At 48.7% G+C, this 26,060-nt stretch overlaps 1 protein-coding gene across 2 annotated transcripts; it reads right to left on the reverse strand.

Annotated features, from left to right (window-relative positions):
* Positions 1 to 1,376: 1,376 nt before the first annotated feature.
* On the reverse strand, positions 1,377 to 25,233 carry SLC22A5 (solute carrier family 22 member 5). Of its 2 annotated transcripts, none has more exons than XM_044227976.1 (10): positions 24,825 to 25,233; positions 17,655 to 17,758; positions 12,699 to 12,853; positions 11,533 to 11,704; positions 10,248 to 10,374; positions 8,249 to 8,349; positions 6,355 to 6,569; positions 4,720 to 4,902; positions 3,347 to 3,401; positions 1,377 to 2,771 (listed from the first exon to the last, which is right to left on the reverse strand). In XM_044227976.1, the coding sequence occupies exons 1-10, from the start codon at positions 25,215 to 25,217 to the stop codon at positions 2,684 to 2,686; spliced, it is 1,593 nt and encodes a 530-aa protein (XP_044083911.1). In that variant the 5' UTR covers positions 25,218 to 25,233; the 3' UTR covers positions 1,377 to 2,683. The 2 variants fall into 2 exon arrangements, with proteins under 2 accessions (XP_044083911.1, XP_044083904.1); XM_044227969.1 differs by having other exon boundaries at positions 3,347 to 3,482.
* Positions 25,234 to 26,060: the final 827 nt, after the last annotated feature.

Consider the following 26,060-nt stretch of genomic DNA (forward strand, 5'->3'; position numbering starts at 1 on the left):
TTTATCTTTATCTGTGGCAGAACCCTTAATAGTTTTTGAATCTGAATTGTTCCTTCACTTCATTTGCTTTGCCCTTTGTATTTCTGTGGGTATCCTGGTTTCTGACTCTAATGGGTATTAACTTGAGCACCAACTCCCCCTGTGACTAAAGGCTATGCACCCCTCTCTCCCTGAGAGGAGACTCCCTGGTCAGGATAATTTGGTTATCAAGCCATGGCTCTGACAGAAACAGGTCCAGCAGGACCAGACAGAGGGCTTAGATTTTTAGATGCTTGGCTCATCCCCAGAAGCAGTAACATGGGCTATTGCCTTGGCAAAGGAAGAGTTCTCAGCTTTCAGGTAATTGTGATTTTGGCCCCCAGAAAGCCACAAATGATTGACATCAGTAGCACTGAAAATAAGAGAGAAAACTCAGAAACTGTTCATTCATGCAACAGGAGAAAGGGCAGGAGGGGCCATAATTTATATTCTGGAGTTACCATGAAGGCAGTTAATTAGAAACATGGCACAGAATCAAGTTTGAGGAGCGTGGAGAAGCCAACAGGGTTACAGAAGATGAGCTTCCTTCCTTCCCACTTGAATTTGATGCTGCGTATTATATTATGCGACAGGCCTTTGACTTAACTAACACTGGAGTTTTTTACCCAGGCCTCTCTGTACGTTCCAGCTCAAATCACCCTGTGGCACATTTTATATATACATGTGTTGTGGACTGTGTCCAAACCACTGTCTTCCCAGCCCCACCACTTACTCCAGCCGCTATAGCACTGACCAGTTCACACAAGCTTTGACCGTGTTCCCTGACGCGCAACCTGACAGTGCCTCACCCTGGAGGCTGCGATAGATTTCCTCTTGCTTTCTACCTGGAAGGAAGACCCTGCTCAGAACTCACACAGGCACAACCTGGAAATGTGGGGAGGGGCCTCCCACAGGGCTGCTTTTGATGGATGGGAAGGGGGGGCCAAAAAATAAATGCCCTTCTGTCCATGAGGCAGATCAGATGGTTTTGAGACATATTCCCTAAGGCTCCTTAGAAGCTCTGGCTGGCTCTAACATCCTCACGCTGGGTCTCCCCCTCTCCTTGTTTCCTCCCCATCCCTAGGCCTGCTCCCTGGAATCCTGTTCCCAAATACACTACCTAGCCACATAGAAGTGCTGGTCTGAGCCCCTGCTTTCAGGGGAACTGAGTCCAAGACACTTGCGTAAGAAGGCTGCTCTGTCTATAGTCACTTACTAGGGTGAAAGGGATGAAACCCGAGCCTCAGGCACTAAGTACCAATCATGGCTAGAATGAGCACAAGCAGACACAGACCAAAGTCAGGTGATGGTACATCCTGACTCACCAAATGGTGGAAATAAAGGTGGTAGGCAGTTGCTGTTATTTAAAAAATCATTTTCTTTATTAAAACATCTTCATTTCCCAAGGCACTTCAGGAGCTTTCACAAAAATACGGTTTTTATCCAGGTGAGGCTTATGCTTTAGGAGTACCATGGTAACATAATCATAGAAGACAGTTACACCAAACACAAAATATCTCTCAAGTGAGCAATGCTGAAAGACTGTGAACACAATTTGACTTTCTTCTTTGTAATTTTTTTCCCATGATTAGGTATCACAAAAGGAACACAGACAATGACGGCATTGTTGGCACACAGAGAAGGTGCTAGTGGCGAAGGCTGATAAGGCCTTGCACAAATGGCAACTGCACACCTTCGCCAGAGGGATTCTGGGTTGAAAAACACAAAAACACAAACAAAGACACAGATCAGGAGGCTGGGAACCAGCCTTCCTAAGTCTATTCTGAAGGGCAAATAACTTAAGCAGAAAAAGACATTACATCAAACAACAAACAAAACACAAATAAATTCTACCTTATAGTTTTGAGAGAAGAGATGAATTTGCTTGTCTCTCTTTCTCACTGATAGACTTCCTTCAAACCACACATCAGAAACCACAGTAGCTAGGAGATGTGATTTACACCGCAGTGGAAAACGAGAAGAGAAGATTTGCTGATGCATCTCGTATGGGCCTGGACAAGCCCAGTGCTTGGATCAGATGTAAACAAGTCTACCCAGGAGTCACACTGAGGGGTACAAGAGCTCACAAATCAATGTACTTGCCCTTGTCTAAACCTGTTCAGTTCCCTCCAAAGTAATTACTTTTAGACTTCCCCAGATCTGTGCTCTCGTGCCTGGGGAAGCCAACAATCCCAGTTAATGTGGCCTGTGACTAAGAAAGTGTGAGAAATCAAACTCCCTGTGCGATTCTTTCTTTTCCTTTAAAGTGCACCATGAGAGGGAAACGGGGGTAAGATTAGGTGGGGAGATGGGACCTCCAGTCCTTCCAGGAGGTCTGAAATTAATATGTAAATTTAGCACGTGCCTCTCCTATTTTTCCAGGTCCCATAGGTCCTGGTGAATAGTTAACTTCTTAGGAAGCACCCATCCATCATCTGGCAAGTCTGCCCATTCGGACGTATCTCAAGTTGGTCTGGAGGGAAGGTGGTGTGCCTAGACCACAGGCAGCCTGAGTCCAGCTGTCCGGAGCAAGTCAGGAGCAAGTCAGACCCAGGGGTAAGAGGATGAACAGCGAAGACCTCCCCTGCTGAAGACTCCGTGTCTACACAAGCTGATTCTGACAAGACACAGTCTTCCCTCCTCACCTCATGTACTGGAGGTTGTGTTATAAGGCTGTGCTTTTAAGGACTGTGGAGCTTTCTTCACCATCTTTTAACATCCTTGTGTGGCCTGGAGTTTGCCTGTATTTTATTCTATAAAAACAAGCAAAACCAATGTTAGTAACAAATCTTTAAAAAGATGTCCACAAGTCTTGGGTCGCCTGGGTGGCTCAGTTGTTAAGCATCTGCCTTTGGCTCCAGTAATGATCCCAGACTCCTGGGATCAGGCCCGCATCGGGCTCCCTGCACAGCAGAAAGCCTGCTTCTTCCTCTCGCGCTCCCCCTGCTTGTGTTCCCTCTTTCACTGTCTCTCTCTTTCTGTGCCAAATAAATAAATAAAATCTTTAAAAAAAAAAAAAAAGATGTCTACCAGTCTCTAAACAGACAAACAAAACCCAGACCTGAGGTTATCTCACTAAGGGGGAAAAATGTCTTAGAGCAGCTTTTAAGGCTTCTCCTAGTCTCTGCTGTCCTGGAGTTGCTATGGTACTCAAGAGGTACATGGCAACACGGTGGTTTGGGTCAGACCAGACAGGACAGTCTGTAAACATGTCATTTCTGCCCCTCTGATGGCTAAACTAGTCCATGGTGTGTATGAGAGTCTGTGCAGGAATTCTCAGCCAGGCCTGGGCCCAGGGCATCAACACTACAACTCAGAGCAACCTTACCCTTTGACCCTTAGCATCTGGTCAATGGTGTCCGGGAGGGGAGTGCCAAAGCTCTCTGGGAGGAACAAGGTGAGAATGGCTGTCAGGATGGTCAGACTTCCCATGAGAATGTAGGGCAGGAAGCGGTCATAGGCACCTAGGGCAGAGTAGACAGAACCCCACGCCAAGGGTGTGGTCAGACTTGGTCTCCCTCCCTCCATCCTTCTGTGCTCCCAGGACTCCATAGGGGACCACATGCCTCCTAGGCTTCTGTATCTCTCACAGTCCGAGCTGCCAGACTGGCATCTGGCACTGGAACAGTTCTCAGAACTGAGCCGGCACAGAGGTTCCCAGATGTCCCGCAGCGCCCCACGGTGCAGGGAAAGGGAGCAGACCAGGAGGAGGGGAACTGAGCTGTGATTACTATTCCTATTTCTCAATGCTGGGTTTCCACAGAACTCCAGATTCTCATCCAGGGACAGGAATAACTCCTCCACCTCTCCAGATGGGTCACAACTTGCTTGATTTGCCTTGAGGCCTGATAAGGTGTTTCTGCTTGTCAGATCCATGTAATATGTTCACAACACATCCTGGGTACTATTAAGATGGTTGCCAACTCACCCCAAAGATGTGCTGGCAAGGCCTGTGCCAGGGAACAGCAGCTGCCATGAGGGAACAATTTCAAGGAAGAACAAATCGGTTCCCTGTTACACAGAAATGGCACAAGCCAGGGATGCCTGGGTGGCTTAGTCGGATAAGCACCTGCCTTCGGCTCAGATCATGATCTCGGGGTCCTAGGATCAAGCTCCATGTTGTGCTCCCTACTCAATTGGGAGCCTGCTTCTTCCTCTCCCTCTGCCTGCCACTCCCCCTGCTCTGCACTCTTGCTCTCTCTCAAATAAACAAATAAATAAATAAAATCTTTTTTAAAAAATGGTACAAGGCAGATCTATACACAGTATAAAACCAAACTGCTCCAAATGACAATAATTCTCAGCACATCAGACCTCTTAAATGGCCATCTTTCCCTCTGTGCTCCTTTCATACTTTGATTCTAAGAAGAAATTTCTCCAGTTAAGTACATGGGTTCCTGATACCACCATGCAGTTTCTTAGGATAAAGAAACCATATCCTCTGATGAAAGGCCTAGGAGGGCTAAAACAGAAAAACTCTGCTTGCTCATCTCACTGATTTCCAACTAGTCTTTAAGTTGTTTTCCACGTATCAGTGAATGTGTCCTCCCCAGGGTGCCTGGGTGCAGGCACAGGTGCCGTCCTGGACGGACCCCACTTGCTAGGTGCTGGCTTTGCCGTTAATGACCCCCAATGGCTCACATCAAGGGCCTTCACTGCTTCCAACCCACCTCCTACGTGCCCTCAGCCCATGGCACTCACCGAGGTAAACGAAGTAGGGAGACAGGATACTGCCCAGGCGAGATGCTGTGGAGCTGACCCCCACGCCCATGTTTCTGACCACAGTGGGGTACAGTTCAGCAGTGTACACGTACACCATGGAAAAGGCAGCAGTGACTCCAAACTTGCCCACCATCACCAGGATGGTGGCCAAGTAGTACCAACCTGAAGAGGAAAAGGGAAGAGAGTAGAAGGCACCAACTCATGCTGTGCTGCTACAGGGTGTGCCTGAAGCAAACATCCTTTCTGCTTTTGGGGATATGGGGGACAGTTTCTCTGATGTCCTACTGTGGGATAAGTGAATGTAGCCAAGCTGTCCCTCCCAGTTGATTACTGGGAGGAGGCAGGGACCTGCCACTGTGTGAGGACGCACTCTTCTCCTCAGCCTACATACCACTGTGATGAGCCCCTCAACAGCCCAAATAAAGTTGCTCCAGGCCACAAGTCACTAAAGATGTGCCAGTCAAGGGGTCAGGTGGCACCCCAGAAGGGTACTCTGCATGAACTGGAGTTACTGAAGGACTTGTGGATGATGGGAATTTCCCTCTACTCAGACCTCAACAATTCAGAGGGCAGCAGACCCCCAGGAATGATCCCCCGAGCCACCCTGCTTGCTGTGCCGATGATGAGACTCTGGCCTGTGGGTTGCCCTGGGCTCTGGGATGAACCCCTCTGTGTGTACCCTGATGGACTCCCCTGCCAGGCTGGGGACACTGTTCCTGTGCAGACTGCTGTGGGGCTCAGGGGCCGGCACATAGAGATCACCAGAGACCCCCAAATCCATACATACACTGACAACTCTGGGCACCACAATGGAAGACAAGGGTCCACAAAGTGTTCTATAAACTGCAGAAAAGGGCTCCCTCCCACCCATCTGTGGGATACAAGATAGTTTGGAAAAGAAAATCCAGCTAATGGCCTGTGAGACCCATGCTATTCCCGGCCCCTCCCTTCACCTCTTCCAGCTCAGCTCCCTCTTCCTCCTCAGGCTCTCTCCTTCTCACTTCATCTATGTTTCTGCTCCACTGCCCCTCTTCAGGGCCCTTGTCTGTGTTCACTCTATATAAACTAGTTCTCCATTTCCTTTCTTGTTATGATAAAAGGTAACCCGGTCTGTACCTTATTAAGCATATTATTTACTTGTCTCTTGTCTTCTCAACTAGAGTGTGAGCTCCAGGCCTGGTGTTCTGCCCGACCTGTTTGCTTCTGCATCATTACTTCATGCCCCAAACACAGTGCCTAGCCCAGGGAGGCACTCCAGAGCCATTTACTGAATAAATAAATGACTATGGTAGGCCAGGTTAAAAAGCCATGGGTTTGGCTCCCTTTCCTACCCCTTACTCTTCAGAGAAAAACACATACGCACTCATTAACTTGGGGCAGAGAGTACCATTAACCACAGCCCATATGGCTGCTCTCACCACTCCCCAAAAGCCCTGGCGATGGCCAGTGTCTGGTCCCAGGAGACACTTCCTCTTGATTTTTTGGTGAAGGCTGCTGATATGCAAGTGAGCTGCCATAGCACTATTTTATTTTCTTTATGAATTGGGGAAGACAGCCCAGTAGAGGTGAGTGACTCAGCGAAAACCCCAGACTGCAGATGCACAACATCCCTACCTGGGGGCACCAGCTGCACAAAGAGAAGAACGCTGCCGCCCAGGAAGAGGGCTGTGGCCATGGAATAGCGTCGGGGCACGTGCTGCAGCAGCAGCCAGGCCAGTACATACGCGGGGACTTCAACCACTGCCGAAAGGAAGCAGTTCAGATAGACGTCCCCATGCAAGTTCGGAGTGTCAAGGGAGAGCCCGAAATAGCCCACTGATATGGTCATCCTGAAACAGAGTGCAGGGAGAAGCTGGAGAAGCAGCAACCGGAACAAATTTTAAAAATACAATTACCGCAGGAAATTCAAAACTATCCTTACCAGGAGGAGAGCAGACTTAACCCCAAGTCTTCTTAGAACAGAAAATAATATCCTTCCATCCCCATGCTAACTCTGAGCCATAGCAGTATTAGGACATTTCAAACAGAAAGTGTCCCAGCAGAAAGGCGTATAGAGTTCAGACAGATTTACTTTCTTAAAAACAAAACAAAACACCAAAAACCCAGTAACACCCTCTAACCTGCCTTTTGGCTTTAAAACCCCTAAGCTGAAGTACCTACAACAGCTACTTCCCTACTCTCTAACCCTCCCCAAATCTAGCAACTGCAGAAGGAGGGAGGGAGTGAACACAGAGGACGGTATGGAGTGGGATGTGACAGGACTGGAGCGATCAGATAAAAGGAGGAACAATCATTAGGTCAAACACTGGGATAAAGACCCTCCAGCAGACCTTCTTTCTGTGGCAAACAGCCAGGAGGTTGAATAGAGGCAGCAGGCCCCAACCCCACTGTACTCGTGGAGAAGGGGAGGGGCCCCCAGTGGCAGGGCCACATCACCCCTCATCCACATGCTTCCTGGCATCCCAGGCCCGGACCCCATCTCTAGCAGGCAGTCTGTCTGCCGATGATAAACACTCTTTGGCACACCAGACCTTTATGGATTAGAGGTTTTTAACTCATCTGCACGTTGAAACCACAGTTGGTGCCATCTGGGGAAAGTAAATGTCCAGGAGTCCCTGGGGAATCCAGGGCTGGAGGAGCACCTGATTGAACCACAGAACAAATGACTCATCGCAGGCTTGCCGGTCTGCTGGGCAGGCTGAATGCTGGTCCCGTCTGAGGCCAACGAAAGGGTGGTGCACTACCCTGAGGGATCCTGGGCCATTCCTTAGAAATAAGTGACTCACAGTAACCCCTTCAGTAAGCCAAAGAGCTGGCTGGCCCAAAGCTAGATGACTCTAGTAATAAGGACTCAGGGATGAAGTCTGCCTTTGTCATCCAGCAGGCTCAGGTATTCTCCTAGAATCCTAAGGATTCTAGCATTTGCTAGAATGCTAGAATGCAAATGCTAGAATCCTTGAGCAAATGCTACTGAGGCACTAGGTTGTGTCCCCTCTCTCTGGTAACTCACAAATGCCCTTCTGACACACTTGGCGAAATGCCTCCTTAGAAGGAGCCACAGCCCTGCCTCCAGGACAGTCTCTGAACATCCCAGAGTGAGGATGTCCTGCTTCCACATTTCCAGACAGTACTCAGCAGTCTCTGTAATGGAAAGGACATAATGGTTTCACTTAGATCCTTCTTAAAGGATCTTCAGTCACTGTCTAAAGCACAGGGGACAGAAACAAACTAGGGCCCACAGTGACCAAGGATCTGTCTCATGACCTAGAAGGATTCCCTGAAGACTCCACAGCTTCCCAAAAACCCAACAGATTTCATACTCCTTTTCTGAGATTCCATCGAGCTCAGAATTATGATATGCCCACTTTTCTCATTGCATGGCAGCTCCTTTCCACTTTTGATGACACAGATCTTCAGTTTTGGTCTGAGACACATTTGCCAATGAGAAGCCTGGCAGCCACTGCCAGACGCTTTGTCTGGAAGCTTCAGGTAGGTCTCACTTACGCACCACAGGATTATGGACATGACAGTGACCATTCGGATATTCCGGGTTCGAAGCAGATTCAGGATGCTGTGGGACTGCTGCTTCTCAGAACTCAGGTCTTGCAGCTGCACGAACGATATGACAAGGGCATGGGAGGGAGAGGCTGGAGACTCAGGGATCCAATAATAAACCCAAAAGCCTAGCACCTTAGCTTTCTGTGTCTCTGAGTTGGCCAGGGTTTTATGTTTCTTTGAAAGAAGAGTAAGTTTAGTGGGTGCACCTTGAGATGCGTAAGGCTTCCCCAGGCCTTGTCAATGACCCATTAGTGAACGAGAATAAGGAGAAAAAGTGGTGACCAGCCCCTCAGCAGAGGCAGCCAAGGCAGAGGCCCAGGCCTCTTGGCCCTACCTCCGGCCTCCATCAGTGACCACATTCCAGGGAGGCCTCTGAGCATTCCTTCCCAAGGCTGGCTCCCTGCCCTCTGGTCAGAGAGAGAAACTGATTTTGTAGTTTATTGATCTGATATTTTAAAAGAATTAATGCTTTGAGTCCTCATACCATGTAGTTACTGGTCTATTTCCAAGGAAAAAAATTTCAGATAGAAAAACAGGAAAATTGACCTCAGCTTCACCCAGAGTTACTTCCTATGAAATTTGGCACAGCCACAAACATTAATAAACCACACGTCTAAACACACTGATGTTGCTTTCTTAAGCAAACCCAGCTTTGGAGTTTGTTTTTCTCGAGTTAGCAGTTCAACAAAAGGTCAACTTCTGACTTAATGGATCCCCTGAAATAGCCTCATTTCCTCAATAATGCCAGTGGGGTTCTGGGTTCTCCCAGACAGAACCCCCAATGAAAAGCCACCAAGGCTCCCACACTTAAAAGCCCTCCCTGCCACCTCCTCCTACCCTGACGTCTGAGCTTCGAGCCCCTTCCAGAACATGTTGAGTGGGAGCTGGTGTTGAGCCAGCACTTAACTGTGAGGCCCAATCCAGCAGCTTCTCTGAGCCCATGGTAGCTGGTCTCCCTCTCCTAAGCCCTGGGTCTGCATCCGGAGTCCCAAGCGTCTCTCATGTTCCTTCTGAACACACGTGAGTACGACTGCTGGTGGCTGTTCTCACAGCAGGTCCCTTATCTTCCCATCAGATCAGAGACACATTCCAGAAGCTCATCAGCCAGCAATTACAACTTCTAACCTCTTGTGGTAGTCATGAGACTAAGAAAAACTGCCTGCTGCAGAGGGCGGAGGGAGAGGGAACAGGAAGGAGAAGCAAGACCCAGGAATCAGGCAGAGCCAGGAAATTACTCATGGTGCATGAGAACAGGGTTTGCAAGAGGGGTGGGGTAGGGGGAAGGGGCTGATATCAAGGACCTGGCTGCAAAGGGATATGCAGCAACTAATGACTGGTGAGTGGAAGGAGACCAAACATTTCTAACTCCAAACCTACTTCTGCTTCATATTTTATGTACTATATTTCTTTTCTTTTCTTTTTTTTTTAAGATTTTATTTATTTATTTGACAGAGAGAGATCACAAGTAGACGGAGAGGCAGGCAGAGAGAGAGAGAGAGGGAAGCAGGCTCCCTGCCGAGCAGAGAGCCCGATACGGGACTCGATCCCAGGACCCTGAGATCATGACCTGAGCCAAAGGCAGCGGCTTAACCCACTGAGCCACCCAGGCGCCCTGTACTATATTTCTTTTAAAATGAGAAACTATAAGGCATTAAGAAGCAATGATTTCCCACAATGCCAACTTCATGAAATGCCTATTACTCAAAGTGTTACTTAATGGTTTGACTATATGATTGCCTAGAAAAGAATTACAGAGTATGACAACTTAAAACCCACAGGGAAGGTGAAGAGATTTAACAGCTGGTGCCTTCTCCCCAACTTGTGAATTTTAACAGGGCCTGCTTGGGGGCTGCTGGGGCTCAGGCAGAGAGAGGGCTGGGCTCCTGCATGGTGTTGCCCTAAAATCATGGTCACCGAGACCCTCTCACCAGCTCCCTTGCAGGGCTTACCTCACTTGACTCGAAGATAGTTGAGGGTGCAACAATCCCGTTCATTTTGGCAGCCTTGCGGATGATCAACTCTGCTTCTTTAAGTCGTCCCTGAGAGATGAGCCATCGGGGGGACTCAGGGATGAACCTGGAAGTACAAGGAGCCATTTTGCTGAGGCCATCCTGCCCAACAGACCAGGTGGAACATATGTGGAGGCAGGAAAACGGGCTTTTAGAACCAGACATGCGTTTGGGGAATGTCTGGTGTTTCCAGACCAAGCAGAGATGGTTCACACCATACCCACTAATGATCCAAAGTGTGAGCTTCTGAGTATCCTGGAGTGCATAAAATTTAGAGGGGCCTGCTCCTCTTCAGGCTGGCCACCTCCATTTCTGAAGAGCGGTGGTGCCACCTGCTGGACAATGAGGAGACAGGCACAAGATGGGCTCAGAAGCCTGGCTTCTGTGGTGGGTGCAGGCTGGCCCAGACCCTTGCCCCACTGTACTCTTTGGCTTGGCTCTAGCATCCACAGAAGCTTCTGCACTGACCTCTTCGCCTACAGTTTTTCCTCACTCCCCATACGGGATCCACACAAGTGACTTGTCAGACCCCCTACATAAGTTTATCAAAGAACCTGGGACTTTGAGACTTTGTGGATCTTATTTCCTATGTCATTCGATGGCCCCTGCCCTTTGGTCATGACCAGGACCCATGCTATGCTCTATGTTCTCTTCTATTATGCTCTGAAATGCTCTCAGCTCTGAGGGGAGCCGTGATCTCAAGAACCCCACCTACAAGGTGCGATTCCCACCTCAGCCTCTCTGCTGTGTTCCCTCTCTGGGTAAGGAGGGCCTCCTCTCTGGTGGCCTAACTCCTCTATCTTGGAGGCCCATATGGAGTCTGGCTTCCTCTGTGTGGCCACCCTGAGGACTCTCACTTCCAGTGCTCTCTCTCTTCTTCCAGCACCTGCACTGTGAAGCCTCAGAAACACAAGCCAGAACTAGGGCCTACGCTTCCTGAAGGTCATGCTAGACCCCATCATCTTTCAGCTACTACTACTTCTCTCTGCACTTCGATCAGCGCAGCACAGGACTGAGAACAAGTCTGTTGATGTCTGAGAATTCGTCTTGTTTTCTTTTTGGCTCTTCTCAGTATGGAGAAAACATTCTGAAATGACTTACAAAGAATTGCTACTTCCGGTCTCTGGGAGCCTTAATAGAGATTTGTGGCTTGCTGCTGCCCCCTAGTGAATGACGGACAGAAGACATCTGCTGGTGGGCATCACTGGGCGCAGGCGACACTCACCACCAGAGAGCCGCACACAGCACCCCCGGCACCGTCAGCGCCAGCAGCAACATCCGCCAGTCTCTGATGAAGTAGGCAAACAGTGGCAGCATCATGTAGCCAAATGCATAAAATATGCACACTCCTAATGTGGAGAAGATAATACGAACCGACTTGCCAAGAATTTCTGTTCCTGTGCGAAACAAGGGAGGAGGCATGTTAGTCCTTTCATTTAGGTCATTTCCTTATTCATCTTCTCTTGTATGATTCTCAACATACAGGAAAGAGAGCAGCCGTGCCCTAGGGAGGGATGGGATTCTGAACCTGCTGCAGTTTGACCACCTGCTGGGGTGCCCCCACCCCCACTGCCACCGTGACATTTTAGGCTTCCCAGGAACGGTTCTGTCTTGCAAATTTCATCACTTCCTCATGCCATGTGCTAAAGATGCCACATGAGGTCTCAACGTGTAATCCTCACATGAGGAAGAATTTATGAAAGGGGAAGTTATCATGAAGGACACACACATGCGGACTCAAGGAAGTATTTTTTTAAAAAAGGCTATTCTACTGAATGTGAAGAGAAAGAAACAATCCTTTCAACATACAACCCAAGGAATCCAAAGATCAATAAACTAGAGTTAGATTCCTCCAGAGAGTGAGACTGGTGATTCTTCAGTGAGAACAAGCCAAAGCTCCACAGTGTGTACTCGGACTTAAAACTCTGAAGGTCTTGAAACTCAAGTGTATTCACATCAATTCGTTCTTGTCAGTCAGTTTCTCTGGACACAATGCTATGCAGAAGAGGCAGCCTTCTTTCTTGGCGGGCCTGCCATTCGTGGCCCTTGCTCCTTATATCATGTCTCTTATCTTTCCTCAGCAACCTCAGATCTGGGAAGGTCCCATTTTTCCACAGATGATCTTGGGTGAATTCTAGTAAAATGGCTATGGAATACTAAGGGGACCAAGATGCACATCTCCAAGACCAGAAAAGATCTGGAACTCAGCTTTCAGGCTGTCATGCTCCTGAGGACTCAAGGCTGGGCAAACTGAGTTCACTACACAGCGCTGGTTGGTGTTGCTAGAGACCACTTCCCCTTGAGGAGCACCACAGCTGTCTCTAGAGAGTGGGTGGTGGAGTGACAGTGAAACACAGGATCAAGTACTCCACTCCAACTTGATGGTCATACCCAGGACAAATGCTGCTACGTAGTTGGAGATCTGGCCCATGCCCACAAGGACAAACAGCACAGCAAACATCTCAAAGTTCTTTGAGAAGATCTGCAGGAAGCTGAAGCCCGTCTGCATGCCCATGGTCACAAAGAGCACGTTCTTCCGACCAAACCTGGAAAGGAAAAGACAGTAACAGAGATCCAGCTGGGAGAAGGCAGCAGAAGTGGGCCCACCAAGAGGGACTTTCTCCAGAGCCATTCAGGGAGGAGTCATAGATGAGGCTGCCAGGGTACAGGGCATGGACAGTCCCTGTCTCTGGTCCCAGGGCTCTTACTCACCCCTCTCTCCCAGGCACCAGGACTGCCCTCAAGGCAGTGCCAGAATTATGATAATGATTGCAAGAAATCAAAATGCATTCACTATGCTTAAATCCACACATTCACATGGCTTTAAAAAAAAAAAAAAAAAAGAACTGATTTACTTTGGAGGATGATAGAGAAACAAGTCATTTTAAAAGAAGACTGGCAAACAGGGGGAAAGAAACACTTGTCCTGAAATTACTATAAAGTATATGAATAGGAACCAATAATGGATGAAAGAAAATATCATTTAAGAAGTATTCCAACTATTAAACGAAAAAGAAGTGATAAAATTAGAATATCACCATTTTATATTCCTCAACAAATGGGCATTATGTTGGGGCATTGTGTTTCATTAACAACTAACAGTCTTTCCCTGAAGAAATAACTGAATTAGCATGATTCCTAGTCTCGCTAAAGGGTATGAGCCTGGATCTGATGAAGTCTCCAGATCCACCACCAATTTGCAGAAACGCCAAGAAAGGAGGAGTGTGCTGAACTGCACATGAGAATGCAATCAGCAAAATGCAGACTGGAAATTTCTATAGTGGAACAGCCCTGAGTGCAAAAGATAAAACATCTGGCAAAGAAAAGGATGAAGAATCCCTTAATCAATCCTGCAAAAACTTATCAAAAATTTTTAAGTGGACAAGACTAAACTTGTGTTTAAGGATACACATCTGGCTGATAAAGCTGCAAAAACCCCACAAGGAAGGGATTACTGTAATAGCCACGCTGGTGGTTATTTATGGGGGGGGCTGTGGTTCCTGGGATGGGACATGTGCACGGAGGGGGGGTTCTTTGGTGGAAGCAAGGTCCCATTTCTTGACTTGGTGGTAGTTACAAGGTTATTTACCTGGAATAATTCATCAACCCACACATTTTTTCTGCATGGTTTTCTGTATCTGTGTTCATTAAAAAAAATCTTTTTTTATTGTTGGTTTTTTGTGGGTTTGATCTGTTTTAAAGACAGTGTCATTGTTAGGGAGGAACAAGTCAATGTCCTTCATTCAACCTAGCAGGTTCCACCTGACTCTGGCCAGACACCCATTTTCATTCAAAGAATATATATTTGATCCTCAATTATATATATACTAGGTGCTAGGAACATAGGGGAATTATAAAACACAGACAAAAAAACTCTTGTTTCTGCCCTCAAGGGGCTTGTGGCCTATAGGTGGTTAAGACAGACAGGAATCATAGTCTCATCAAACAACTCATACTATCGAACATGCAATTACACAATGACACAAGTGTGCTGAAGGACCAGCACCCAGGTTCACAAGAGAAACAACCAAGGACCCTACTCTGGCCTGGGAGTAGGGGCCGGGGACGCGGGGATTCAGGAAAGTTCTCCCTGATAACGGGACACCGAGATGAGGCCCAAAGAAGTTATTATTGATGAGGGGGAGTAGACGATAGGGACCAAGCTTTTGATGATATTCATTGTATAGTGGAGGGGACCAACATTACATATGATAACACCTCTTATTTACCAATTTCTGATGTGTGCTATGAAGAAAAGGCACAAGAAAGCAGGGTAATATAAACTGGGGACCCTGAGTTAGGCTTGATGGTCAAGGAAGGTCATGGGGGTGATTGGGGAATTTTGAGAAGAGCACACACAGGTGTGGCTGGAGGGGGCACAAAGACATGAGCAGACAGCAGACAGCGGGCCTGGCGTCAGCTGTTCAACAGAAGACCACAGGAGTTGGCTGGGGACCATGCTGCAAAACCCTTATTGCCACGCTAAAGAGTCTGGCACTTCTCTCCACTGAAACAGGTTTTTTTGGTTGGTTTTTTGTGTTACTGGCATCTAGCAGGTAGGGGCCAGAGATATTCTAACCATCCTAAAATGCCCAGGATAGTGTCCCATCACACAAAATTCTCTGGCTCAAAATGTCAATAGTGCCAAGGTTGAGAAACCCGTCTAGAAGGAGACTAAGTCCCCCTGCATGATTCTATAACAAGAGCATGAAACACGACAACCAAGGGAAGGTCCCCTCCTACAGGGAGACAGGTGTGACCTCTACCCATGGCTTCCCCTCCCATGGGCTCCCTGGGATGGATGGTAGGAAAGAGAAAGACCCAGCGAATCCTTACATAGCACCAGTCCTCAGCAACCAGTGTGGGGTTGGGCTCAGATTTAAAGTTTGTCAACAAGACGTCAACCATGAATGTGCTTACAAAAACAGTAAGCATTAGTCTACCTCTTCCCAGGGCTGTGCCCCTCTTGTAATTCATGCACACAAAGGTAACTCAAGAAGGTCAGATAAAACATGGTGACCATCCAGGATTATTTTCATTGCTCTTGAATTTCAGGCTTACTGATCTTTGCCCTAAAGGAAAAGTGTGGTTATCCCAGACAAGTTGAGGCAAGAATCTACTGCTCTGAGGTCATTTGTTTGGCCTAGGTTTTTGAGCCAGCTTACTTAGAAGTAATGAGATCAGAAACTGTCCATCCCATATGGTCTGGCATCTTCCATGGGGATGTCGCCAAGTTTGTAGGGTGATGCTGGGAGCTGAAGGAAGGGCCCCAGTCAGAACAGCCATACTTTTAGCTACTTCATTTACTCGACTTCGATGCCCTTAAAAGAAGTCTGCTGATTAGATTCTAGAGGGTTTGTAAAACACTGTACTTGCCCTTCAGAGGACTAAGGTGGTCCTCAACATACTCATTAATTTTGCTTCTACTGTTTTCAATGCTCCTTCCTCTCTCCACTCCTTTATAGCTGCTTGATTTCTATTCCTCTTTCCACTCCCAGGGCATTCTTCACCTTCTCAGGGCAGCCTCTCCAGGCCTCCTCCATCAGACCTTCTCTTAGCATCCTGTACTTCTCTGTATAATTTACACCACGAAGGACAAGTATACCTCTCAATTAATTGTTTAGAACATTCTACCTTGCTAGAAGGCAAGTTCTAGAAGAGCATGGCCCGAGAACAGGGGGTCAAGACTCTTTGGGCCCAAATCCTAGCTCTGCCACCTGCCGGTTTTGGGACTGTGCAAGTCATTTAACTCCATTGGGTTTCATTTTACCCACCTGTAAAATGAGAGTAATAATAATTCCTACTTCATGGGGTGCCTGGGTGGCTCAGTGGGTTAGGGCCTCTGCCTTCGGCTCAGGTCATGGTCCCAGGGTTCTGGCATTGAGCCCCACATTGGGCTCTCTGCTCAGCAGGGAGCCTGCTTCCTCCAATCTCTCTCTCTGCCTGCCTCTCTGCCTACTTGTGATCTCTGTCTGTCAAATAAATAAATAAAAATCTTAAAAAAAATAATAATTCCTACTTCAAAGGGTTATGATGGGATTATTTGCTTTTCGTTCTTTTAAATTTGTATAGTGTTTCTAAGAGTGGCTGGCACATATTAGGTGCTATGCGTTTGTTAGATAAATATAAATAATCAACTGATACTTGCTGCTAGATTAAGGATCTCAGGAAGCAAAGCTCTTTCCCCTGAAAGGGCACATGGCTCAGGCCTGTCTAGAATTGTCAATGAGTGGTCATGGCCTACGTGACTCTTTAGTGCTCACTGGAGATTGCAAGAATTTGTCTCTTTTCTAATGGCTAGATGACACTTGAGAAACATAAATCTAGTGAGAAATGCACATATTTCTTATGAGGAGTGAATTCTCAGGTAAAGACAATAATCTATAGAGGTAAACATGCCAGGACATCACCTGAGTTTGTGCTCTGGGATAATATAACTTTGCTCTTAAAGTAGGATGACATTCTTATCCTGAACTTCTCTATTAGTACCCAACCAGCTAGGAGGATGCTGGGATTCCACTGAGTGAGCCAGGATGGCCAAGGACCTTAGTGAAGGCTACTCTTCTCACCGCAGGCTTCTCCAATAGACCCTGGAGCCCTGGGGTAGAAAGATACCACATAATGGACCCCTCTGAGAACTTCAGGGAAACTGTGGACCTTTCTCCAGAAAAAATGTTCATATACAATCTCTAAAATTTTGCACATAATTTCAAGAGTAGATGAACTCCTTAAGCCATAAATGGAATTTGAGGTAAAAGCCTTGGAATTACATAAATAACCTTCTTATGGGTCAAAACAGTACATGTCCTGCTTGCTGTCAAGTAGGTGCTAAAAGCTCTAAGCTAAGGGGCATCAGCCCTGTGAACACAAGAGTTCTGCCTATTACAGCACTACTGGCCAGTGAGCTCTCCTCTCATCACACAGAGAGAATGACAGTCTGGGGAATACAGAGGTGGCCATTCACTGGATGCCTTAGGATCGTCGACAAAGTCCACCAGCATGTGTATGTGGTGTCTACCTCTCCCATGCTCGGAGACATGAAAGAGTAACCTAGGAAAGGCCAGCCAGGCTGGTACAAGCAGTGAATCATGGCATATTTTCTGGTCTACTTGATTATGTATACACTTAGCTCAGATTGTTCTGCTCAGGAAGAATGAGGGGGAAGAGGTTGTTGGCTCTTTGCTTGGCATGGAGTCTATACTATAGACAGAGCTTTCTCTCCTTTTATAAAACACAAGACCCTGGGCTGAGAGAACACCACCATCTGAAGTCAAGAGCCAGGCACATACATGCTCCTCGTCTGGTGCCGTGGTCCCTGCAGCTGCAGCAGACAGACACCCACCTTACCTGTCTGAGAGCTGCCCCGAAATGAAGGAGCCCATCAGCACACCCACGAAAAACAAGGAGACTGTGAGCGGGGCCTTCCAGTCGTCCTCACACACCAGGTTCCACTGTAAGGGGAGTAAAGAGATGTATCACTCACTTCTTTTGTTAAATGTTTTACATTTATGGCCCTTTGGAAAATGAAATGAGAATATCTTCTACCCCTGCAGGCTCTGTTTGCATTATTGCACCAGTACCTGAGCTCTTGCAGGCAGGCAAAGGCTTCTGTGGGCAGCAAAGCAGAGAAGCTCCTCCCTCACATGGAGAGTGGGCCCTCTCCCACTCTGATTTTCATAGTTTTCAGCTCCATTGTTTTGCTACTAATTAGAGGAGGGAGGGTAGGGAGGAAGCAAGTACAGTGCTCATCTGTCAATCCAGGAGAAGGTGAGGCTTTTCATGGCTGCTTCTGAGAACCTGGAAGGGTAGGGAGGGGGAGCCCAGGGCTGTGGATGGGGCAGGGTACCCTTTCAGTGGGCTTCAGGTCATGGACTCGAATGGCACAGGAGTGGTTCTACAGCAGGGCTCTGGGGCTATAAGAGTCCAAGCACCCAGCAAGGGACTAGGGCCAGAGGGCCTGGGACACACCACCCGGATCTGTTCTTGCAGTTCTGTTCATGTGCCACTCTGAGTCAATAAGCCCTGGGACATTCAGGTGACATTAACAGCTGGGATCCCTCACGCTGTGCCCACAACACTAGCTCCTCCTGAGCTGGGAGTCAAGAAACTGGGTTTAGCTTCCACTCCCCTGTTTATTGGTTATCGAATGTCAGACAAGATGTCCCCCACCACCACCATTTTGCCTTTTTCCCCAAGTATGAAACAGGGATGGGGGCATGAAGAGGCTGCACTGCTCGAGTTTCCCAGCTCGTAATGGGCAGTTCCACCTACAGTTCCCAGGAAAAGAGGCCTGCAGGCAGAGGGAAGCAGCTGAACATTCAGACGCTGGGTTGCCCCAGCCTAACAAGGAGCCAAAAAAAGGGAAAATCCAAAACAAGAACCTTGGTGATTCCCAGAAAAATGTTTCCCAGAACAGAGAGATGGCGCTCAGTAATCACCAAGAATGCTGCCCTCCAGAGAATTCAGACCCTGGTCCAGCTGGTGCCAGGATGCTGGCCTTCACTCGGTGCAGGCCGCTGGCTCCCCAGTCACAGAGGCAAGGGGCATGTACAGCTTCCAAGAGAGCATTTCTTCCAGACCAGCGACAGAGGGAGAAACAAGTCTGCTTCCCTGATAGGCAGTGTGTGCACAAAGCCTCAGGGCACCTCAGAGGAGTAGGAAGCAGTCCCCAGGGTAGACACAAAGAACCCCTGCAGGTAATGGTAAGGATCACTTAGCCACACAGTCAGCTCTTCACTCTGGAATAAACCTTGGGTGGGCTGAGATCTCAAGGAAGAGGCAGAGATCTCAAACTCAAATCTAAAGAAAATTCAGATTAGCAGGAGGCAAAAGTATTGGAGCACCAATACCTGAGTGTTCAGGATATAGCGGCCCTCCCACCTCTGCAGCCTAGGGGGTGCTAGCACCCAGACACCAACTGCCTTCTAGAAGGGTGAGTGCTCCTAGGGCAGCCCCCATACAGACATGGCTGTTACAGTCAGGATGGGCTGGGCGCCTGGGTGGCTCAGGCAGTGAAGCGGCTGCCTTGGGCTCAGGTCATAATCCCAAGGGCCTGGGATGGAGCCCTGCATCCAGCTCCCTGCTCAGCGGCAGGAAACCTGCTTCTCCCTCTGCCTGCCGCTTCCCCTGCTTATGCGTTCTCTCTCTCTGACAAATGAATAAATGAAATCACAAATAAATAAATACAGTTGGGATGGGAGCGGCCAGGGAGTCAGAGCTGGGGGACGTGGTGTTGGTGTACTGGCATCTGGGTGTAAGGCTGGGTGTTAGGCAGAGCTCCAGGGGCCAGATTACAGCTACTGGGGCTCCTATGACGGGATCCATTTCCAGCCGGCACACATTAACTTTTGTAGCAACAGAGATGAAAAACTGCAGAAAGGGTCAGGAGCTGCTTCTCATCGGGACTCTCACAATGGCTGGAGGCTCATATAGCTGAGCCAGACTACAAACCGACAGGGTCTTCTACAGCTCCCTCCCCTAACAATGTCAGGTCCCCCAGTACAGGCTTGTACGGAATTCTGGGCTGACAAGGCCAGGTGCTACCCCAAACCAGGTCAGACTATACTCTGCAGCAGACAAGGCATCTTGGGGTAGGTTCCTGAGCATCTCTCCAGGGCCCGTAGCCTCACCCCTGTCACAGGGTCCAGCCTGTTCTTGCTCTGGGCAAACATGTAACCCCCTGGAGTAACTGGGCTCTCCATCCACTGCTGACAATTGTTTTTTGTTTGTTTGTTTGTTTGTTTGTTTATTCTTGAGGCAGGGAGGGGCAGAGGGAGAGGGAAAGAGTGAATCTTAAGCAGGCTCCTTGCCAGAGGAGCCCAATGTGGAGCCCAGCGTGGGGCTCAATCTCACGACCCTGAGATCATGACCTGAGCAGAAATCAAGAGTCGGAAGCTTAACCAACCAGTGCCACCCAGGCACCCCCACCACTGATGATTCTTAACAATCCTTGGGACCTGGTTTTGGGCCCTCCAAAAGCCAAGATGACAAAAGCCAAACTCCAAAAGCCAACACTTCCTGCCCACTGGCCACGGGGAGCCTAAGGGTAGGGCCAGGAGAGATAACAGATCTCAAAATATGAACACAAGGGCACACACAGACCAGATCCTACCCAGCCAAGCCCATTCACTTACCTGTCAACCACCTAATGAACTGCAGTGGAGCTAGGACTTGGCTTGCACCCTCCTTTGGTGGGTAGGATGAGAAGCCCACACGGTCCAAGCTATGCACCCAAGGCTTGTTGCATTTGCAAAGGAATCTAGCGTTCCTCTACTGAGGTCCTGGCTCCCCAGTTGGGACTAAAGCAGCTACAGACTAGCTCACTGATGCTTCCACTTGCTGTGTGGGATGGGCTGGACTGGCTGATGATAACAAGTCTCAGAATTAGAACTAGATGTGTGGGTTTAGGATTCAGGTCATGAGTCTAGCACTGGGACCCCTCAGCTGGGTGAGCTGTGAGAGTAGGCACAACCTACAAAAAATCTGGGAGCCACTCTGGCAAGGGGCCTAGACTTGCCATCCTTCCTGGTCAGAAATGTGCCTCTCTAGTGGTGATGATTTCATGGATCTCTCTCTCTCAAATATTTTCAAATTTTACACTTTACTTATGTGCCACTTATGTCAGTTACACTTCAATAAAGCTGTTAACCCAATTTTATGGAGAGAATTATGTATCTCGTACACACCATATAATTAGAACTCCTTCTCAGTTATGAGATATACAGAGATGATGAAGTCCCTGAGAACTAAATGTTCTTACTTGTGAATTGGCTGGAAGGGAAATAAGATAGGGTCTGTGCCCATAGGGCACAAGCTCTTTGCTGAGATGTACCCGGCCTAAGCGCATCAATGGTCAAACACCCTGATAAGCACCTGGTTACTGAATGCCATGTATTCCTATCCACATTTTGTCCTGCCTCTTCCTGCAGTTAAAGGCGGATCTTGCCCCAAGGTTGTCAGGGCAAGGAGACAAAGAATTTGCTGCTATATCCTCTATAATGCCTGGCAGTGCCCCGCAGAGGAAAGGCTGTTTGGTACATAGGTGAGTGAGGGAAGGGATGAAAAAAAGGGCTGTTAACTTTCAACACTAAAGGGCTTGGACATTAGGCTTAGCTGATTGAAACCCAGATGAACCCTGAACTTCAATCTCTAGAATAGATTTTATTTATTTATTTTTTTGCTCCTTCAACCTCTTCTCTGTGTCACCTCTAAGAACTCTGACCCAGGGTGTTGGTTCTCAGCTAGCTAGACTAGAGCTACATCTGACCATTCATGGTCAGATGTGTCTGCTATGACTCTGTGTGCACAGGGACCCCAGGGGCCCTGCAAGTGACATTTCTGTCTTGCCCTGAGCTCCAAAGGCAAGGCTAAGATCTGCGTTTCCTTTAAATGAGACAGTCAGCAAAGACTTAACAGTGGGGCACACATTCCAGGTATTTCCGCAAGGAGTCAGCCCAGTCCTGCCTCCCAGGTTGATGTGGCTTGTCCTTCAGGAGGGCTTGTGATAATAGCTGGGGCTCTCCTATCTTCCAAGATGATCTGTACATGAGATAACACCGACAGAAAACACAGTCCAGAGAAAGAGGCTTTTCAGGACAAGGAGTAAGTAAGAATATTGCTATGGGCTGGGGGAGAAGGCTTCAGAGAAGTACAGAAAGGGCAGAAGCAAAGGGACACAGACAACTGCCAGGTCTTAGATGAAGGGACCCCAACTCATGGATGCCAGAAGAACTCTAAGTTTTTAAAAGAATCTTTCTGGCTACAAGTTTGGCTAGGGAGACAGCTAAAAGCAAGCAGCCCCCGCAGCCTGAGAAATCACCCAGGTTTCAGAGCAGGGGGCAGTCCTGGGCCAAGAAGCACTCAGGGATTGGAGCAGCCCTGCCAGGTGGAATGGCTGATTCTCCAAGTACTCCATGCATGAATGACAGGCCAGGGAAGGGGCCAGCCTAGAAGCACGACCACCAAACTATTCCCAAAACATTCCCTTTCACCTCACAGTGTCGCCTCTTCTCCACCAATCCCAATAACTTGTGCAGATCCATAGAGGGGCAAGCCAGAGTTTGAGGGCTAGGCAATTATATTTTCTTTTAAAATATTTCAGTCATTGCTTTTTGACCAGCCCCAAGTTTCCCTTCTATGAAATAAACTGTCCTTTCCTTCTTTAGCTCTTAAACTGTAGATAATTTTTCTTAAATTTCTCATTAACACATTCAACAAAAATTTCCCTAGGTATCCCTGTCTGTATCCAGCATGATGTCAGGGAGATGCCAAGATGTAAAACTACCACAGAGTTTAATACTACACATATATAATTAAACAAAGAAAAAAAAATCAAACAGAAGACCTACAGTTTTCATCTTCTGTTGAAAAACAAAGAAGAATTTAATACCAATGTACTTATAAACACCTCTACTTGTGATCTGGGGCAGAGGGCAGGCTTGAAACATTTAGCACACACAGGACTATCTGCAGTGATCACCAAGCCAGGTCCCGGTTGAAAGAAAATCAGAATGTTAATGCAGTAACTTCCGAGGGTGGCTGTTCACCTGGGAGGAACAGGCAGCCTCGGACTTAAGAGTCAGGCATTCCAGCATCCCAAAACAAAAGGCTAAGTAATGTATTAACCTTGCCTCCCTGCAAAGGCTGACAACTTATAAGTAGGTAAAAGGGCACACAGCTCTTACGAAACCGCTAAGACAGCTAAATAAATAGGCTAAATACAAAAAAGGAAAGACTGACATTAGCAGCAAAGTAGCCACTGCTCAAGGACCCTTCCGTTAGAGCCGACTGCTGGGAGCTCAGTAGTGCCAACACCAGCCTCAGCCCAAGACAGAATAGGGGCAGTGAAGCAAGAACAAATGAGTAGAGTAAGCTGAGGGAACCTAAAAGTCAGGGCAAAATCCAAAAACATGGAAGGTGCTTCTTCTGACTTCAATGCCTTCCCCTTTCATGGGCAGCCAGAAGCAGAATTTGTAGGGACTCCTGTGTTGCAAAGTATGACTTCTTGGAGGCCTCTGTTAGCAACCTGAGAGACAGCCTCTGTTTCCACAACCCTCACTGGCTTCCAGGAGTGTGAGAAACTTGCTTGTGAGGCATGACAACGCCTCAGGACACTAGAATGATGTCACTAGCTGAGAGATCCCAGTGGGACTCAGATCACACTCCCACTACATATTTGGGGGAGTTAAGGAGGCACAGATGCTAAGGACATCAAACGTCGAAACATACTGACAGAGACAGAGCAAGCGCACATGTGCAAGCGTGTATATGCACACATGTGTCTCGGAGCAGTGATAAGGTTCCCCTGAAGGGTGACACCCACAGAACAAACATAAGAGAGGGCCTCAAAACCTGTGTAAGATTCTGAGTCTCCCAGAGGGTTTGAGGCCATACCAGGACCTGTGCACCCTCCTCATTAGCACTTTCCCTGTGAACCCTGCCCTCCTTCTAGGTTGTTGCTTGCTGTTCCTGTCTTGGCATCTGAAGAGCTGAACACCCCAGACTCAGAGAGGCTGCCACTTCCAGGAAGCTTTCCCAGTCTGTGAATCTCTGATCCTGAACTCAGAGAAACTGCTGCCTGTTGAGGACTCTTTACACTGTTCTGCTAGATCACTTCTGCTGAGACTCTACAGAGTTAGAGTTCCAGCATCTGGGTAAGACGCAAAGCACATGTACACCAGCCATACATGTAGCTCTAATGGCTGCAGGTCATCAGGGGACAGACAAAGCCACCCAAAAAGGAAAATCCAAGGGGTTGGGGAATGAGAATTTCCCACCCCCCCACACACAATTCCTACCAAAAAAAAAAAAAAAAAAAAAACAAAAAACCAAAACCCTGTATGCTTTAAGTCAATCTAACCAACAACACTACCTTCAAATACTCCAAAACATCCCAGACCAACAAGTCACCCCAAATGGATCTTCCCATGCATAAAATTCTGATAACTAATTCAAAGCACAAGGTAAACAATTCCTGATAGAGTATGACCAGACTATCATTTTGGGGTGAGGGTGGGTGAGGAAAGTAACTGGAGAAGGGAGGCCGTGACAATTTTATACACATGCTTCCTTTAGCTTTAAAAGTTCTTCAAGAAAGAAGAGGGGTGTTTTTCTCTCTCTCTCTGAACGGATGCCAAAAGACCAGAGGAAAAACTGTGACAGCCCGTGGCCCAAGCTCTGGCTTGCTCTGGCTCTGCTCCATTCAACACTCCCATCTTCATCTAGAAAAAGTCTTTGATTATTCAGGGTCTTAGAGTTATCTACCAGGGGCTACCATGGCCTTCTTGGCTCCCTCTTCGAGGTGGCCATCAAGACTGGTGGCCAGCAGGACACCCGTGCTATGAGGGGCACGGTCTGGTTAAAAGTCACTTCGCTAAGTGGTGCCTGGAGGATGCCCACTTGGAGGTGTGTAATGTGGTGGGACAGAAGGACAGCATTCAGAACGCACCATGTGGGGTGGAGTGCGAAGGTCCTCCCCACGTTGTGGTCCCCGGCCTTGGCGCGAGGACTGATACCCACCTCGGTCACGATGGTGGACAGGTAGATGTCCTGGCTGAACTCCCAGCCATCCACGCAGCTCTCCTGCTCCAGCTGCTCCAGGTCCACATCGCGCCCCGGCTCCAGTCCGAGCGCCGAGAAGTTGGCGATCGCCGCCAGCCGGTAGCGCCGGCAGCTGTGAGGCACCTCGCGGCCGTCCAGCACCTGCAGCGGGATACTGTGGTTGCGCCACGCACGGCTCAGGTTCGCGGTGTCCGGCACCCGGCAGCGGTGCTCCGGGACGGCCGCCAGGAACACAATAGACATTCCATTGAAGCCGTTGGGGATGATGCTGGCGCTGAGCAGGAAGAAGATGAGGCGCTGGAAGGGCCCCCACTCGCCCAGGAAGGTGGTCACCTCCTCGTAGTCCCGCATGCCGCCGGTAGCGGCCCGAGATGCGCGGCCCGGGGTCGAAGGACGCGGCGCCGCGCGGGGGCGGGGACAGAGGCGGGGCGTGCGCGTGCGCGCCGGGCCTTCGGTACGCGACCGAACGCAGGACCGGCAGAAAGACCGGCCGAGAGACCGCTCTCCTTTAGAGCCGGCTGGGTAGCTCCCGCGGCCCCAGACACCCGCCTTACATAGAGCTGAAGGCCGGGGCGGGCTCTGGGACTGGGCTGTGCGGCTCGCCCGGGGGGGCGGGGCTGGGGCTGTGCGTGACGGCGGAGGGGCGGGCCCGGGCCGCCGCGCGGACTTGGGTCTCGCGCGGGGCAGCGGCCGAGGGGTCTGGCTAGCTGTGGCCTATCCCCTCCAGCTTGCAGGCCTTGGCAAAGGAAGGCAATTAAGGGTCGAAGCCCCGGCGTCCGAGGCCCAGGTCGCTGGCCCAGCACCGAGCCAGAGGAGGAGATGTGTAGACGAGTAGGGTGTGAGGCTCAAGTATTAAAAATACTGCCTCCTCCACCCCGGCCAACTTTTTCCTGAGGGACTGTGACTAGCCAGAGTCTTCTCTGCCAGGTAGCTGCCCTTGACACCGCCCATCCGTGTGAGAGTGGCAGGGATTATTTTGAAACCGGAACCGTTAAGTACCCCGATGGGGAGGCTGGAAGCATTGCCTTTTAATTCTAATCCAAATGCCCTTTCTATACTTTGGTCTGTGACATATCCCCTTCGTTGGCCTTTAACTTGTTAAAACAAATGTAAAAATTTAACTTCGAGCATATTGTCGATCCCAGTCTAGGATTAAATGTTCAGATTAGGCATTGCTGCACAGTTAACTCAGTC

Source organism: Neovison vison, chromosome 1 (assembly GCF_020171115.1).
Source record: "Neovison vison isolate M4711 chromosome 1, ASM_NN_V1, whole genome shotgun sequence".
Taxonomy (NCBI): domain Eukaryota; kingdom Metazoa; phylum Chordata; class Mammalia; order Carnivora; family Mustelidae; genus Neogale; species Neogale vison.